Genomic DNA, 15,723 nt, shown 5'->3' with positions numbered 1-15,723 from the left:
CACTCTGGGATTTGAGAAATGGTACTCCTCAAAACTCAGTCATGGCCATTATCCCTCTGTAGAGCTTTGAGATGAGTGTACACAGCAAGAGCTGGGTAATGCCCTTAGCTCAAGACTAAGCTACACAGAGACACCAGAACTTTATCTTGTGATTCATCCACATCCGGGTCTCAGAAAATTTAATGAAAAAAAGAGTCAAGCAGCTATGAACAGTGATTTCTAGGCAGAGTTCCAAAGGGTACTTAGACTGTGAAGTCCAAAGACCCAGTTAACAATTTCTCCTAAGGGTATCTGTCTACAAAGAGAGCCCAAATAATACTTTGTCTAAGTATTTACCATAGAAAAAAATGAAAAATTGTGTTCAATAATACTTTGTCTAAGTATTTACCATAGAAAAAAATGAAAAATTGTGTTCATACAAAATCTCCATACAATATAAAAAAATCTTCAATGAGCAAATGGATGCCCAGACGATGGTAGGATCGTATATGGAATTGGTGATAAAAAAGGAATGGATTGTTATTACACCTAACAATTTATTGTGAAGAAACCAGTTTCAAAAGATCACATACAGAATGACTCTACTCACGTGGAGTTCTGAAAAACTCTCAGAAGAGATGAGTGGCCACTAGGGATAGGTGATAAGAAGAAGACATGACCACAAATCAACACACCTTCTGGAAATGTCTCAGATCTTATCAGTTATGAAGGCCTCTGATACGTTAAAACTCACAGAGCTATACACCAAAGTTCAACTGAATTTCACAGTGTATACATGGTTTAAGTTCACTAATTCTTTAGCATTCTTCCTGTGAAACAGTGATATCTCTCTGTCTTTGAATGAGAGCCAGCCTTAGTGACGTGCATCTAATGACTGGCATTAAGAAAAAGATGACATAGCATTCTGGCATTCCTCGGGCTATCTTTGGAACCTCAAACTGCCGTGTAAGAAGTCCAGCTCCTAGAAGCCACCATGCTAGGGAGACCCAGTAGGGAGACCACAGAGACAGGGACTGCCAGCTACTCACATCTTCTCAGGCACAGCACCAGGGTAATGGATAAAACACCCTCTGAGAGAAACCCAGGCCAGGCACTCCCTGGATGCAAACCCCTGAGAGACCCTGAGTAGGAACACCAGTGAGCACCTCCCAAATTCCTAACCCAAGGAAATAGTGGGAGATAATAAAAACAATTGTCTGGAGGTATGACATTTTCCACTGACTTGTATCCACAGCAGAACACACACAGGTACCCATATGGTTTGAGCAATCCTACCATGATTTAATCTTTTTTCAAATAGTATCTCGTCTTTTAGTTGCCAGAATAAACATTGATCTTTTTCTACATGGGTACAGCTCCACATGCAATGGAGAGAGAAGGAGGATCCCAAGATACAGCAGGAGCAACAGAATGTGAGGGCAGACAGAGGCGGAACTAAAGAGAGATTCTTGGACTGGACAACTTGCTGGTAATGCTCTTCACAGAGAGGGCACATGACTACAGGAAAGGAAGGTCTGATTTAGACATGCTGTGTATTCAACATCTGCAGTCTGTCCAAGAGGAGTCACCTGAGGAGCAGCTAGGTATTGGTTTTCAGACCCAGAAAGAGAAGTTGACCAGAGATATGAACTCCAGGGTCATCGGAAAGTCCTTGAAGCCTCCCAGAAAGGAGTGGACTGTGCAGAGAAGGGGTGTCCTGGCAGGCAGCATTCAAAGAGCAGGAGGAGCAGAAAGATAAAAAAAAGAAATAAATGGCACTGAACAAAATTGGCAAGTACTACTAAGACACTAAGGTCAAGACAGGGAAGTGTCTATAGGGCTGAAAGACAAGTACGTTAGCAAAAGAAAACACACTGCAATGAGTACGGGAGCTGGGATGGGACAAGAAGGGCCAAGAGAGAAGACTGTAGAGCTTAGACAGGGAGGCCGAAGATAGAAGAAAGGCGGAAGGCTGGACCCAGGGGGCCAAGGACTTGTCTGGATGAACGAGGCTATAGGCCATATAGATGTTAGAGAAAGGATCCCATTGGGGAGTGGAGAGTAAGGACAGCAGATGGGGTGGATTCTCCATGAGAAAAGAAGGAGGGCACAGCACGGGAGGACAGATAAAGGGGCTGCACCCGAAAGCACTTCATCTCTGCATTCATAGTCAGGACCTGTGCTGGCAATAGGGACACTATGGTGGGAACAGAGGTGGGTAGGGAGAATAGATGTGCTGGGACAGTTGTGGACACAGGATAACATTCAGGGGAATGGGTACAGCCTGGGGCGGGGGGGGGGGGGGGACGGGACACACAGCTGGGGCTGAAAACCGCATAAATATGTGACATACACTGAAGGTGAGAAATCCTGTTCTGACTTTTCTGTCCAACAGCCTTGCAAGGGAAGTGATGCTGTTCCAAGTTTTAGGGGGATAAACACAGAGGAGCGGGCTGCTGCCCAATGGTAGAGCACTTGCCTAGACATGGAGGAGACCTTAGGTTCAATCCCAGGGCCCATAAAGGTGGAGGGAGTAGGCGGGGCATGGAGCACACAGGCCTCTCAAATGCAAAGGAGCCACCGTCATTTTACTGCCCTTCCAGGTCTCTCTCTGCTGCTCTCCCAAGGATCTGACACCAGGCCAATAACCATAAACATCTTTGAGAGGGAAAAAGAAAGGAAACAAACCCTCAGAAAAGGGTCCTCACTAGCTAATATCTGAATGACCAGCTTACCAGGAAATGGAAAGGGCCCAGCCCACGGGCAGCAAGAGTTCCTGCCTTCCCTGTACATGCCCGAGGCATGACCCTGTGTCCTTCCCTCTTCTCATGTTGCCTTGGCCTGTGGCCTTTCAGTGGCTGTCTACCACCCATCTCCCCCTCTTCTCTTTCCTTCGCTTGTTCTCTGTAAGAATTGCTCCCCATCTTGCTGGTTTTCTCCTCCCTCCCCTTCCCTTTTTCATTGCGTGCCTACTGGATAGAGTGAAAGTGACATTTGAAATTGTTTTGCGTTGACAATCGCCGCAGATCTCCATTCAAATCCTCAAATTTTTCTTACCACCCAGTGACGTGGGTCACCTCCCTCCACGTGGGCTGTCCTCATTTCCCTGTAGCCATGAGGCCTGATCCTGACTCCCAGGCCTTGTCTGTATCTGTATCACCTACAAAGAGCACCAACCATTCCCCTTCTCCACACTCAAACCTCGCCCTCCTTCCCAGAGACTTTCTGGACTAGGCAGTCCACATGGGTTTTTCTCAAGTCTGACAGGGCTGAGGCCCCGACGGCCTGCCTTCTCCTTCAGTCAGGACTTCACTTTTTATTATGCTAGTGACTTATCTCCCTACCAAAAAAAAAAAAACAAAAACAAAAACAAACAAACAAAAAAAAAAACTCCTAAGGAAAGGGGGAATTTCACACTCCTAAGGTCAGTAGTGTTGACAACAGAGGGAAGCTTCCATCTTCAACACAGCCTATATAGCTCATGGGAAAACCATCACCAACTCATGGCATATAACATTAGTAAACTCACCTTCAGTGTGTCTCCCCCATTGTCTTCCCTCTGCATACTTCCCTGGGTGTCAGTTTCCTTACCCTTATCTCTGACAGATTTTGATGGGGCTCTCTCATCAGAGAGACATAAAGAACATACTACACCAAGTTCAAGTTTCACTGCCTTGTAAGAGGTCATTTCCTCTATGGGTTGTTTCCTTTGAGACACTGCTCCCCATAATGGGCCATTTCTGTGAAGGGCTGTTTCCTGTGAGAGGCTGTTTCCTGTGAGACACTGTTTCCTGTGAGGGGCCATTTCCTGTGAAAGGCTGTTTCCTATAAAAGGCTGTTTTCTATGAGAGACTGTTTCTTGTGAGAGGCTGTTTCCTGTGAGACATTGTTCCCCATAATGGGCCATTTCTGTGAGAGGCTGTTTCCTAAGGGAGGCTGTTTCCTGTGAGGGGCCATTTCCTGTGAGAGGCTGTTTCCTGTGAGGTGCTGTTTGCATGCATCTGTCACAACATTACTGAACGGTAGTTTTCGTATCTCTGTAATGGGGGCCTGAACGCACCATATTGCTCCCTTTCAAGGGTTGACTAGGGACCAGCCAGGCTAATCCATGTCCCAGTGCCTTATAAACTCTGCAGACATGCCATGGTCTATTACTGGCATGCTCAGTGGTGAGTCACTGTCCACAAAAATGTACCCAGTTCTGGGAATGAAAAAAAAAAAAGAAAGAAAGAAAAAGAAAAAACAAAGAAAACCACTTACATCTCTATTGTTCTGGAGAGGACTGCCCAACGGCTCTCCTCTCCCACTCCTTGACACATGTGGGTGAGCTTGGAGGATGCACAGGAAGACTGGCCAAGCTATCCAAACTACAGGCCCTGGCTGCCCACAGAGCACCCACCCAGGTACTGCTATGTTCTGGAAGGTTTACAGAAGCTGCTCTCCAAAGTCAGCCTGAGTATGTCTGCAGCTTGCTGCTAAGATCTAACAAAGAAAAAAAAGCACCCAACATCAGTCCCCTCAAAATGACTGCTACCACTGGTAACAAAATCCTACCCAGCACCTCCGTGGTTGACAAAAGTCAGAATATCCGGTGTGAGAACTGGGCATGGGGCACATGCCTGTAATCCCAGCACTTACAAAGTAGGGTCAGGGGCACCAAGAATTTAATGTCATCTCTGGCTACATAGTGAGTTCAAAGCCAGTCTTAGCCACATGAGACCCCCCCATCTCAAGAAACAAACAAAATAAATAAATAAAATACTGAAATATACAGATATGGAAAGAATAGTTAGGCTCCACGGCCACAACTCTTGCCTTTTCAAACCCACTAAGTGTGGTTGCTACAGCCACAACAGCCTTAGGGGTCCCTTACCCCTTACACAAGCACACAGCAGCCCTCTCCCTTCCTAACACTGAGCATAGGCAGCAGTATGACTCAGTGGTTGGGACCAAAGCAATGACAATGACCTGGATTAAGAAGTGGTGCTGCCGACCAGCAGGATCAACTAACCTGGGCTCATGGGGGCTCACAGAGACTGAAGGGGCAATCACATAGCCTGCATGGGTCTGTGCTAGGTCCTCTGCATATGTTATGGCTGTTGGCTTGGTGTTTTGGGGGGACTCTTGACAGTGGGGGTGTCTCTCACTCTTTTGCCTGCTTCTGGGATCCTTCTCCTCCTACTAGGTCACCTCTTCCAGCCTTGACGTGAGGGTTTGTGCCTCGTCTTATTGTATCTTGTACCATGTTCAGTTGATGTCCCTAAGAGGCCTGCTCTTTTCTGGAGGGAGACTAGGGGTGCAGGGGGGGAGTGAATCTGGGGGAGACTGGGAGGAGTGGAGAGAGAGGAAGCTGTGGTCAGGATGTATTGTATGAGAGAAAAACTTGAAAAAGATAAAAAAGAAGTGGTGCTTCTCTATTTCGGACAGTAGGCTTCAAGTCTAGCCAGATGTCCTCCGCCATCACAGAACTCCTGACCCAGGCCTAAAGCAGTCTGCAGGCAGTCTCCCAAGTGTCCCCCATACAAACTCAGCTGCGCATGTGTCTGGGAGTGAAAGAGGAGAGCTATTGGGCAGTTCCATCGTCATGATGCATGCATGGATTATCATGCTGTCACTGAAAATGGCACACCCAAGAATGTCCGATGGCTCCGGAAGGCATTTGGCTGTGTCATTTTATATTCATAGACAGTGGAGTTCTGGTGAGACACAACAGTGTTGAATTGTCCTCTGTGGTGGTGAGAACACCAACCCAAATATAACAGAAAATGATACCTACAGGATCACGTGACCTCACCTTGCCAACCTGACCCTTCTGCATAAGTTAGATTTTCTTGTCTGAGGACTTAGCATAGATCCCCTGTGGAGAAGGGCAAAAACACAGAGGAGTGGGTTCTGCCACACTCACCTTCAATTTTTAGATGGTATAACATGTAGTAATCATGTTGGTAGACAGATGGTATAACATGTAGTAATCATGATGGCAGATTAGAGATCTGACACAGATCTGAAAACATAAGCTCTTGAAGATCAGAGACCTACCATGGGTACAACCATTTTACATATATAATTGTTCCCACTTAATCTCATTCTTTCAAATACTAAAAATATTTACTAGAGCCAATTACTTATCGGGTGCTAGGCACTCTAAGGGAGGAGTTCAGGTATGTGTCTTTCTGCTAGGCTTTGAACCTTACTGGGAGACAGACACCGAACACAATTAGAACTAGTCTCCTTGACTGAGAGTGTTCAGTACACAGCTGAGAAAACTACCTGGCACAATGGCAACCTTTGAGTAGGGGGAGCAGTGGGGTACACACGCATCATTTATTCAGGCTTCTGTCAGTCATCTCTGTCACTCTCGGAATTAACACAACAGCAGAGAGCAAAGGAAGTCATCCGGCCCTGGGCTCCGGAGCTTGCCCCTCTCTCTGCCACCCCTACCCTGACTTAGAGACCACTTTTCCAACCACCTCCATTGTTCACACCACAGTAATTTCTTCCCTTGAAGATGAGTTCCTGACCTTTCAACTCAGCAGTTAAACATCTAGGAATTTAATTAAGGAATTAAGCAGATTCAAGCACAAAGATTTGGGTTTTTTTCCTATAAGTAAATGTATTATAGAATTACCTGTTACTTTATTGTCAACTACCTAAGTGTCCAATGGTTCATTCATGCATGCATGCACGAGTTTGGGGCGAGTTAAACATTACAGGAAGTGGAGTGCTTTCCCTCGTGGACGAGAAGCAATAGTTACATGGATCATGGTCCAAGAAAGGACTGAGTTACCATGCTGTCATTAAAGAGTTTGTGCCTAAAAAATATTTGATGACTTAAAACATGCTCAGATATAGTCTTGGACTTCATGTTCAAGGTATGGCGAGATGTGGAAGTGTTAGGAACAGTCCCCTCGGGTGACAAGAACAGTGATTGGCATTTCTTCGGTGTAGTTTGCACTTGTCTCCAAACCTAGACATGCTCACTCTCTATCTTATCTGTTGTAGAAGGGATGAATCTTCCCTTGATTCTTCTCTCAAGAATCTAACGTAGCCAGTTATAATCTCTTTCCAAAAACATCACCCAAAGTTCACAAACACAGTTCAGATTCACAGCTACAGAGGAGAGCTTGCTGTACTTGCCCTGTCTGCAGGAGGAATGTTCCAGACTCTTCAACAGACACAGTAAGAGTTTTGTTGTTGCTTTTTTATTTATTTAAGGAAAGAGGCCTGAGGAGCCGAGATTTGTTTTTAAAGTTCTATCATAGCTATGAACTTGAGCTGTTTAACTTGCCCCAAGCTTGTGTAAGGGAAAAGGAAGGGGTTGACTTGCGTCCATCGTAGTAGAAGTAGCACGGCAGCAGGACCATCAGTGTAGCAGGAGTCTAAGACTGCTGGTTCTCATCTCGGCAGAGCAGAAACAGAGAGACATGGATGCTGGTTCTCATCTCTGTCTATCGAGTCCAGTCCAAGACCCCACCATGAACAATGTTCCCCACATCTCCTGAGAGTTAATTCTCTCTGGAAATGCCCTCACTAGTAATGATTCACTAGTTCCTCAGGTGTTTCATAATCCAATCAGTTTTATAATCTAAATTAACCATCACACCCCCAATATGGTTTCCCTACGATATCCATCATCTGCCTTTCAAACCACCGTGCTTCGATGACTCCCTCAGAGAAGTCTGTCACCGTTCACAAGGGATGAAAGCTGGACTGTTCTGGGTGTAGTACTATTAGTTATATTAAGTTTGGCTTTCATTTAAAACTTGAAGAAATAGGAGAGAAGAAAGAAATTGGGTCCGTTGTCTCAAAGCCAATGCTACTGAATGCTCTTGTGTATGAGTCATGGGTTGTTCCCACTGACACTGGACTCACAAACTCAGGACTGGAAAAGATGACCTCAAGTCACAGCCAGAACAAGTGCATAGGTGATTCCAGTGCAGTGAGGAAAAACCCCTCCCTCAAAACCACAGGTAGTAAGCAGCTGCCATACTCTGCATGACCCTACTTTAGACAGAAGGACCATCCTCCTTATTCTGTCCTCTAGGAACACACCTCTCAGGGAGTCCCACCTGCTTTAAATTTGTCAGCTCTAGCCAGGAACATTTGGCCACTGTGGTGGTGGTGAAGTTAGAGAGCTAACTTGATTGGATTAAGAGATGTCTAGGGCATTAGTACAGAGCTCCCTCTGGGAGGGTGAACATCCCCTAGAAGATTAACAAAGAAAGACCCACCCTGGATGTGGGCAGCTGCTTTCCATGGGTAGAAGAATCCTGGACCACATGAAAAGAGGAGAAAATGGAGAAAATCGGCTGAGCCCTCCCGTTCCCCTCTCTGAGCATCTTTCTACTACCCACACACAGGGGCTGCCTGCTACCACAACTCCTTTACCGTGATAGACTATAAAGCCTGGACCATAAGCCGAAACAACCTTTTCCTCCCATAAGTTGCCTTTTTTTTTATTTAGTCACAACAGCAATAAAAGTATCTAATACACCCATCAATCATTTGCTATAAACCCCTTTGCATCTGTTCAACCACTGGAAGATGCCTTGGTGGGGCCAGAGAGATGGCTCAGTGGTTGAGAATGCTTGCTTTTCCCGAGTTCAGTTCCCAACACCTACATGGCTCACAACCACCTCTAACTCCAGCTCCAGGAGATAAGACATCATCTTCTGACTGCCACAGGTCTCCACATACACCATACACGTGGCATACACACACATGTGCATGCTCAGCTGCACATGCATACACGCGCATGTGTGCACGCACACACACATGCACACAATTTTTTAATTGAACAAGTCATTTAAAAACACCGTGGGCTTATCCTATAACATTCTTGTGTAAGACCCCACTCATTCATTTCCATCTTCAGAAAACATTGGAGTGTGGTGAAGCAGAGTAACCCCCCTATGAACACTAGGGAAGCTTCCTTCTTGGTTATCTATTCAAAGAATGAAAAAAAAGTATTTGATGAGGCATTTGAGAAACTAATTTTCTTCCTTTCTGACAAACCTAGGGGAACTGCTCCTCGCTGAGCTCCCAATGTTCTCTTTCTCTTTTTTCAATTTGTTCAGAAAGTTTAAGATGTTTTCCTGACATTAGTCCTTAAACATTTCCCCCTTGGAGTCTAACATTTTAATTACAACTAAGTTACAAAACTAAGTTGTGGGAGCCTTGCATAGTGGGGCACACTTGCCATCCTAGCTCTGAGACAGAGGGGACAGGAAGGCCCACGGAGGTTAAACCAGAGGCAGAGAGGAGCCCCACTTTGTAAACAGATAAGATGTAGATCCCATTTGTTACAGTCTCTAAAATTCTGAAACTTCTGAGAATGTATTCTTCCTGGTTGGTAATTGATTGCTATTGTTTTTCCTTCCAAATGATCCATCTTATCCGCTCTTTGATAGGTAGCCCACAAATGTTTTAGTCCGCCCATAAAAAAAGAAGTTGAAGGTAATAGTAGAAATGCCAACATACACAAACTTCCATTTGCACTTGTTAAAATACCCCTGCCATTTGTTACACCCCAAGATGCTCTTGGGAGCCAAAATGGAGTGGCAGGGTTGGCTCACTGGAAATCAAGCCCCGGTGTGGCCAGAAGGCTTCAACAGCAGTGGGAAACTGGTCGCCTTTATATGAGGTGTCATTTATTTCAGCAGTAACCACATCTTACTAAGCGGTTAAAAGGCAGGTGCCCATACTAGAGTCCAGGTGTATCCCTCCCTGAGCATTTATTTCCTTTACCAAGCCAGCAGGAGATAGAACAGGTACCTGTTGACATCGACATGGTGATCAACTGAGCCTGGAAAGACACTCTGAACACAAACAAACATGATACCTTTCTAAAATCCTAAGGTGACTAAGACCGAGTGAGAAGAAAAAACACCATTGGAGGTTAGGCATGATGACACAGAAATCTCAGCATCAGCAGAGGCACGTGAAGATTATGCGTTTAAGGCCAGCTAGGGCTGCATAGTGAGACATAAATGTGGCAAGACAAAACTTCACTTGGCCATAGTGACCATGTTCAGGGAACTTGTAAGGCTTAATGACAAAGCCCTCACTCCAGAGGGATCATCTCTTTACTTAAAAAAAAAAAAAAAATCCAATATGCAAAAGTATAAAAAACACTATCAGACCCTTCTCTATACCCCACAGTCCAGTTTAACCACAGTCTACCTGGTCCTATCTGGACACTGACCCGCCTACCTGCCTCTCTATTTCAGATCACCCTGAAGCATCTTTGAATGACAAAAATTCTTATTTCAAAAGAGCAGCATAGTTTTATCTCACTTTAAAATTAGTCATGTGGGGCTGGGAAAGATGCCTACTGCCAATTCCGCCAACCTGAGTTGAAGGAGTGAAGCAACTCTTGAAAGCCGACCTCTGGCCTCCATACATACATTCCATGGCACATGCTTGCACATAGGTATACACCCACACAAAATAAGTAAATAAATATGTAATTTTAAAAGTTAATCATGTGCACTACCAACTAGCCAGTCACATTTGATTTCCCCATCAATCTCAACTATATATTTACAATGTTTTTGTTTGACTCAGCCTTCAATTAGAGCCTTATACTGGTGAATATAGCTCTCAAGCTTCTTTTCATTTCGTTTCTTTCTAGTCTTTTCTTTTTCTTCACAATGTGTTTGATGGAGAAACTGCAACATCCTCCAACTGGGCTTTGGCTGATGGCATTCCTGTGGTGAGGCTTAACGTTTTGCTATAACTTGATATTCCTCACTCATTCTTCCTCCTTTCACTCTCCTAGCCCTCTCTCTCCTCAACCAAAAAAAAGTGTGACTGTCAAACCCAACACTGCAAATGGAGCAGGAAGTAGAGGCTGTTGTCAAACAGGACATTGCTACGCCAGTCACAGAAGTCAGAGAGGAAGAGCAGATGGAGTGTGGAGACCACCAGGAGCAGTAGCTGCCTCTGTCTGAAAGAAGCAAAGTCCCACGGGGTTGGGACGTTTCCTCACTGGAGAGGGCCCTCGGAAAAGAAAAGAGGGTGGGGGAAGGGCGTTCCCGAGTTGACCTGGCATGTTAATCAGTTTAAAGCTGCCACCAGTAAGAACTAACATTTCACAGTCCCGTGGGGGAGGGTGAAGGCAGGCCTGTTGTTTTGCTGAAGGACCCAGGTTGGACTCCAAGGACAAAAGGCACAGGCCCACAGAGCATCAACCATGGGAGGGCTCCCCAGCAGAGCCCTGGAAGTCACAGCCCTATGGCAGGCAGCCCGCCCCGCCCCCGTGGGGAGCAGCAGCACGTGCTCCGCTGGTTTTCTAATAATGGGACACAGTTGGCTACAGGCTTCAGAGTAAAAAAAGACTTGACCTTAAATCCCAGCTCCTTCACTGAAAGCAGCATGGCCTTAGGCAACCTGCTTAACCTACCTATACCTCAGTTTCCTTCCGTGTTCACTGGCATTTCCTTGTCTGTCCACCTGCCACAGTGGCTGGGGACAGCGATGAGTGAAATTTGACATGGAGGTCTATAGGACAGTCTCCGAAACAAGCTCATTCCAGAGGAGCCCTGCCCCAACCCCCCAAATCTGCTGTCATTCTGTTCCAACTCAGATACTCGCAAGGAGCCAGGAGAGCACCTGCTGGATGTCTGGCTGGGTTACCGACATGGTCTGTAGCCATGCATGAAGCAAAGCCAGCTGACCCATAAAGGGTTCAATCCCATGATCCCCATCTCAATAGCAAGGTTCCAACCAAGTGAGCTAATTACAGTGGGGTTAGATTCAACCCCGCTTAGACTCGTAGCCATTCACAGAACGTTCTTAAACTGCGTTGCCCTAAGATGCTGAGGCATAACCCACTTGCCAAGTTTACTAATGATCTCACCTTTGAAAAATCTCAATGTAATGTAGCAAACAGATGTGTCCCTTTAAGAGGATTAAGGTGGAAATTCATTAGGGCAATAATACGGGTGGATTTGTGTTCTAAAACTAACACCTGTCAATCAACGTGGTGCACGCCCCGTCTTAGCACTGCTTAGCGTCTAGGTGCAACATAGAGAGAGGGGCCGCCAGGGCGTCACCTTCAGGAAGTGATGGAGAGAGAGAAGATAATAAGAACCGCACGTACTAGCTGCCTGATGTGCTCACCCGTAGCCTGTGCACTCAGGTGGTAATTGGTACTGGAATTACCCGAGCACCATGGTAAGATACATGTTCTCAATCGGTAGATCAGGGGACACAGAAGCCCAGATGGTGTCCACCTTGTGCCCACAATTTAATTTTTAGTTACTTAGTAGACTAAGAACTCTACCAGTTCCAGGAATCCCACAAGGACTTATACTTGTAACATGCATCACCTGCTGTCAGGCCAAAAGGTGCCTGGCACACAGTGATGGTGGTGTTAGGTGAACTTCCCAAGGTAACGGATGAGAAGGCCAAGGAAGTGTATAGCTCTGTCCTCACCCACACAGCTGCTCAGGGGGCAGAGCAGTCCAGTCACACGGGCTTAGTGAGGCTCTCCGCTCCCTACTCCGGGCAGAGAAATCAGGTACTTCATTGCTCTCTACCTCTGTTTCATTTGCCTCTAAACCAGGGATAATAAAAGCCCCGTTCCAAGGAGCTGTGTGGTGTTGAGAACAGGCACTAGAGCTCCAGTGGAGCACCGACCACAGGCTGAGTACTCCAGGCTGAGTACTCCAAGCTGACTCGCTTTCTGTCAGAGGTGGGTCATCCAACTTTAAGATTACCTGCTGGAGGGGCTGGAGATCACAGGTCAGGTGTCAGAGTGCCCACCTGGCACACAGGAAGCCCAGCACCGCATGATGTGGTTGTGGCGGTGCACAGCTGTAACCCCAGCACTTGTGAGTCACAGGCAGGACCAAAACTTCAAGGGTACCCTCAGGTACAGAGCAAGTTCAAGGCTAGCTTGGGATAGGGAAGACCATCCCCTCCCCAGTTTTCTTTTAATTGCTGGAAACTAGCATCTTAAAGATATGCATGTGTACTTAAACACAGATGCCCTGAATTCTGCTTGAAGGAACTATGGGTAACAGTCAGCTGCCTGTGCTGTTCCTAAGTGCAAACACTTAGAGTGCGTAAAAGCAGGTGAAAAGACTCATGTTGGGTAGCTAAAGTTTTCTCTAAAACCTCTTCTTAGGTTTGTTTCACAAAGGGCACCTGAGAAAGTTCCGAGAGACAGTGAGACTGCTGGACTGTGGCTTCTAGTGGGGGCCCAGGAGGGGCAAGAGGGGGGGCATCAGGATTTCCTGCCCCACCAGGAATACTGGATTGAGACTATGGAAACATAAAAACATACTTGAGTTGGGAGCCTGAAAGGTCAACCCATGTATATAGGGTTTGAGATCCAAGGAAACCACTTCAAGGTCACAAGGCCACAATTATGAGGCTTCTGTGGCTTCAACAAAAGATCACTGTAATCTGAGACCATGATGAATGGAATAACCATGAAGTGGGAGACATTGTGAACACTTCTCACAGAATCCGCTGATGGAGAAGGGACAAGGACTTACTGGAGTGACTTTGAGAAGCCTCGTGTCCCCCAAGGTATGGCGCTCTGTGGTCCGAAAGAATCCAAGCACTGTGACTACAGGCACCCGGCAACAGTACAGAAGGAATGAGAGAGATCTGCCCCACTCCTCATTCAAAAAAGGAGGGGGAGGGGGCGGTTACTCGTTAGGTGGAATGGAGGGAGCACTGACCAGTCCGGAGCAGGAGGATATCACTCCCAAACCCCTCAGGTTTCCATACAGCCTCCTCCTTCACTTTCAAACCAAGTGGCCATCTAACAGAAAGCTAAAAGATTTTCCAAAATCACTTTTGCTCTTGGAACGAAGGGTTCTCTCTCCCAAATGTTTGTCCATGTTGATCTTCGCAGAATTAATTACCTCTAAACTTTGATGTGGACCTAAGCAGAAAATACAGCAAGGAAGTAAACCCTCCAAGGTGCAGTCCATCTGTGTAAGTGGGAGGAAGGGCTTTCCCGGAGAGCCAAATGATTAGCTTTCAATGCCTGGCTCTTTACAATCACTTTGCAAGTCGCCCGGCCTCCTTCAAAGGGTTAAAAAAGAAAGAAAAGACATGAAAAGAAAAGAAAACTCTAACGGGTGGACTGAGACGCCATTCTTCCCAGGGGACACTCATTTGGGGCTCCTGGGCCGAGGCATTGTGAGCCTCTGGCCCGCGCCCCCGCCCCCGCCCTTCCTCCCACAGGGACTGGGGCTCCAAGGTTCCTGAGGCCACCTGCTCCTCGGAAGAAAAACGGGATAGCGTGAACACTATCGCAGTGCGCGCCCCTTCCCAGAGGGAGGAGGGGGAGGTGTTCCCGGAAAGCGTGCTTTGTCGCGAGGGTCGCCCAGCCGCCCGCAGTGCCAGGGAGGCCCAACAGAGCTTCTGTCCCCGGCATCCCTCGGGGCTCTCTTCCAGGAAACCGAGTCCCGCGGCTCCAGGAGCTCTTTCCATGCCCGGCTCGGGGCCAAGCAGGGGACGGGGGCCGATCGCCCCGGCGTCCGAGCTGCACCCCGCCCACCAGGCCGAGCTAACGGAGAGGCCACGGAGATCCCAATGCATCCCGCCTCCGGCCCGTATGGCACCTGCTGGGCCCCGCTCGTCCCAAGATCTGGGCTAGGACATGGAGCTGTCCTTCCCGCCAGCCAGGGAGAGTCATGCGCCAGCCTCTGGGTGCCCCCGGCCCCTCTGCCTAACCCTCAGTAGTATCTGCCCTTGGGCGCGTGTCCCCGGGGCCTCTGCCAGTCCAGCCCGTCTGCAGCGCCCCCACCCTGACAGGCACGGCTGCAGGGGTTGCGTCCCCAGCTCCCCACTCACCCCGCCGGATCTTACCTTGTGCGGTGCCCGCAGCAGCCGATGGACCCCAGCCAGCTGGGTGCCCAGAGCCAGGTCCTCGCGGAATGTGAACAGCGGTGGCCGGCTGGGCTCTGGGAAGTTGGTACTGTTGAAAGGATCGGTGTCGTCCAAGAACTGCACGCGACAAGCCAGCGTGGCCATGATGCATCCCTGCCCCGTGGGGCGCGGGCCCCAGGGTCAGCGGGCCGCGCGGGCCGGGACGCCTGGTCTGTGCAAAGGGAAAGCCGCCGCCGCCGCCGCCGCCGCCGCCAACGCCGCTGCAGCTAGCAGGCTCGCGGGCTCGCAGGCTCCGGCGCGCCGGGCTGAAGCCCGGACTCCGGCCACTCGGGGCGGGGCGGGGGCGGGGCTGCGCCCCCTCCCACCCCTCCCTCTCGGGCTCCTCCCCTGCTCGGTTTCCCCAGCACCCGGTCGGGCTTCCCCGACCTACGCGACCGCTGCAGGGACAGGGAATGCAAGAGCCACTAGCGCAGCGTCCGCAGCCCTGCGCCTAGCATGGATCAACGCGCAGGAACGCCCCTGCGCAGAACCCGCTGCACGTGTGCCGGCCGCCCAGGTTCCAGCTGCACCAGCCTTGGAGCGCGGGCACTGGACTGGGGACAAGGCGGTCCTCTGACTACGTTTCCCTTGGGACAGGACACAGGACAACCCTTTCCAGATGGGGCCAGCCTCCGTGCTGGGCACCCAGAGGAGAGGGAACCAGCTCTCTGCAACCCCGTGACTAGGAGACAGCTATCCTGAGCCCAGGCGAGAGAATGAAAGGGAGATAAGGGGAAGAAGGAGCCCCGGCATCCCAGCAGCTTTTCTTGAGCCCAAGGGCGCCCCGAGTGAGGGCTGATAGGCTGCAAGGCGAGGTTCCATGACCCCAAAGCCGGGCCCCGAGAGCACCCT

At 48.6% G+C, this 15,723-nt stretch overlaps 1 protein-coding gene across 1 annotated transcript in view; it reads right to left on the bottom strand.

Annotated features, from left to right (window-relative positions):
- Positions 1-14,991, bottom strand: part of Fhod3 (formin homology 2 domain containing 3) — a 428,818-nt gene extending 413,827 nt beyond the window's left edge. Inside the window, 1 exon segment of the mRNA XM_059246707.1 lies at positions 14,812-14,991. Coding sequence (XP_059102690.1) covers positions 14,812-14,976 — 165 coding nt within the window. The 5' untranslated portion in view covers positions 14,977-14,991.
- Positions 14,992-15,723: the final 732 nt, after the last annotated feature.

This window comes from Peromyscus eremicus, chromosome 19 (genome assembly GCF_949786415.1).
Source record: "Peromyscus eremicus chromosome 19, PerEre_H2_v1, whole genome shotgun sequence".
Classification (NCBI taxonomy): domain Eukaryota; kingdom Metazoa; phylum Chordata; class Mammalia; order Rodentia; family Cricetidae; genus Peromyscus; species Peromyscus eremicus.
Note: the sequence above shows the minus strand (reverse complement) of the source record. Positions and strands in the feature narration are given on the sequence as shown.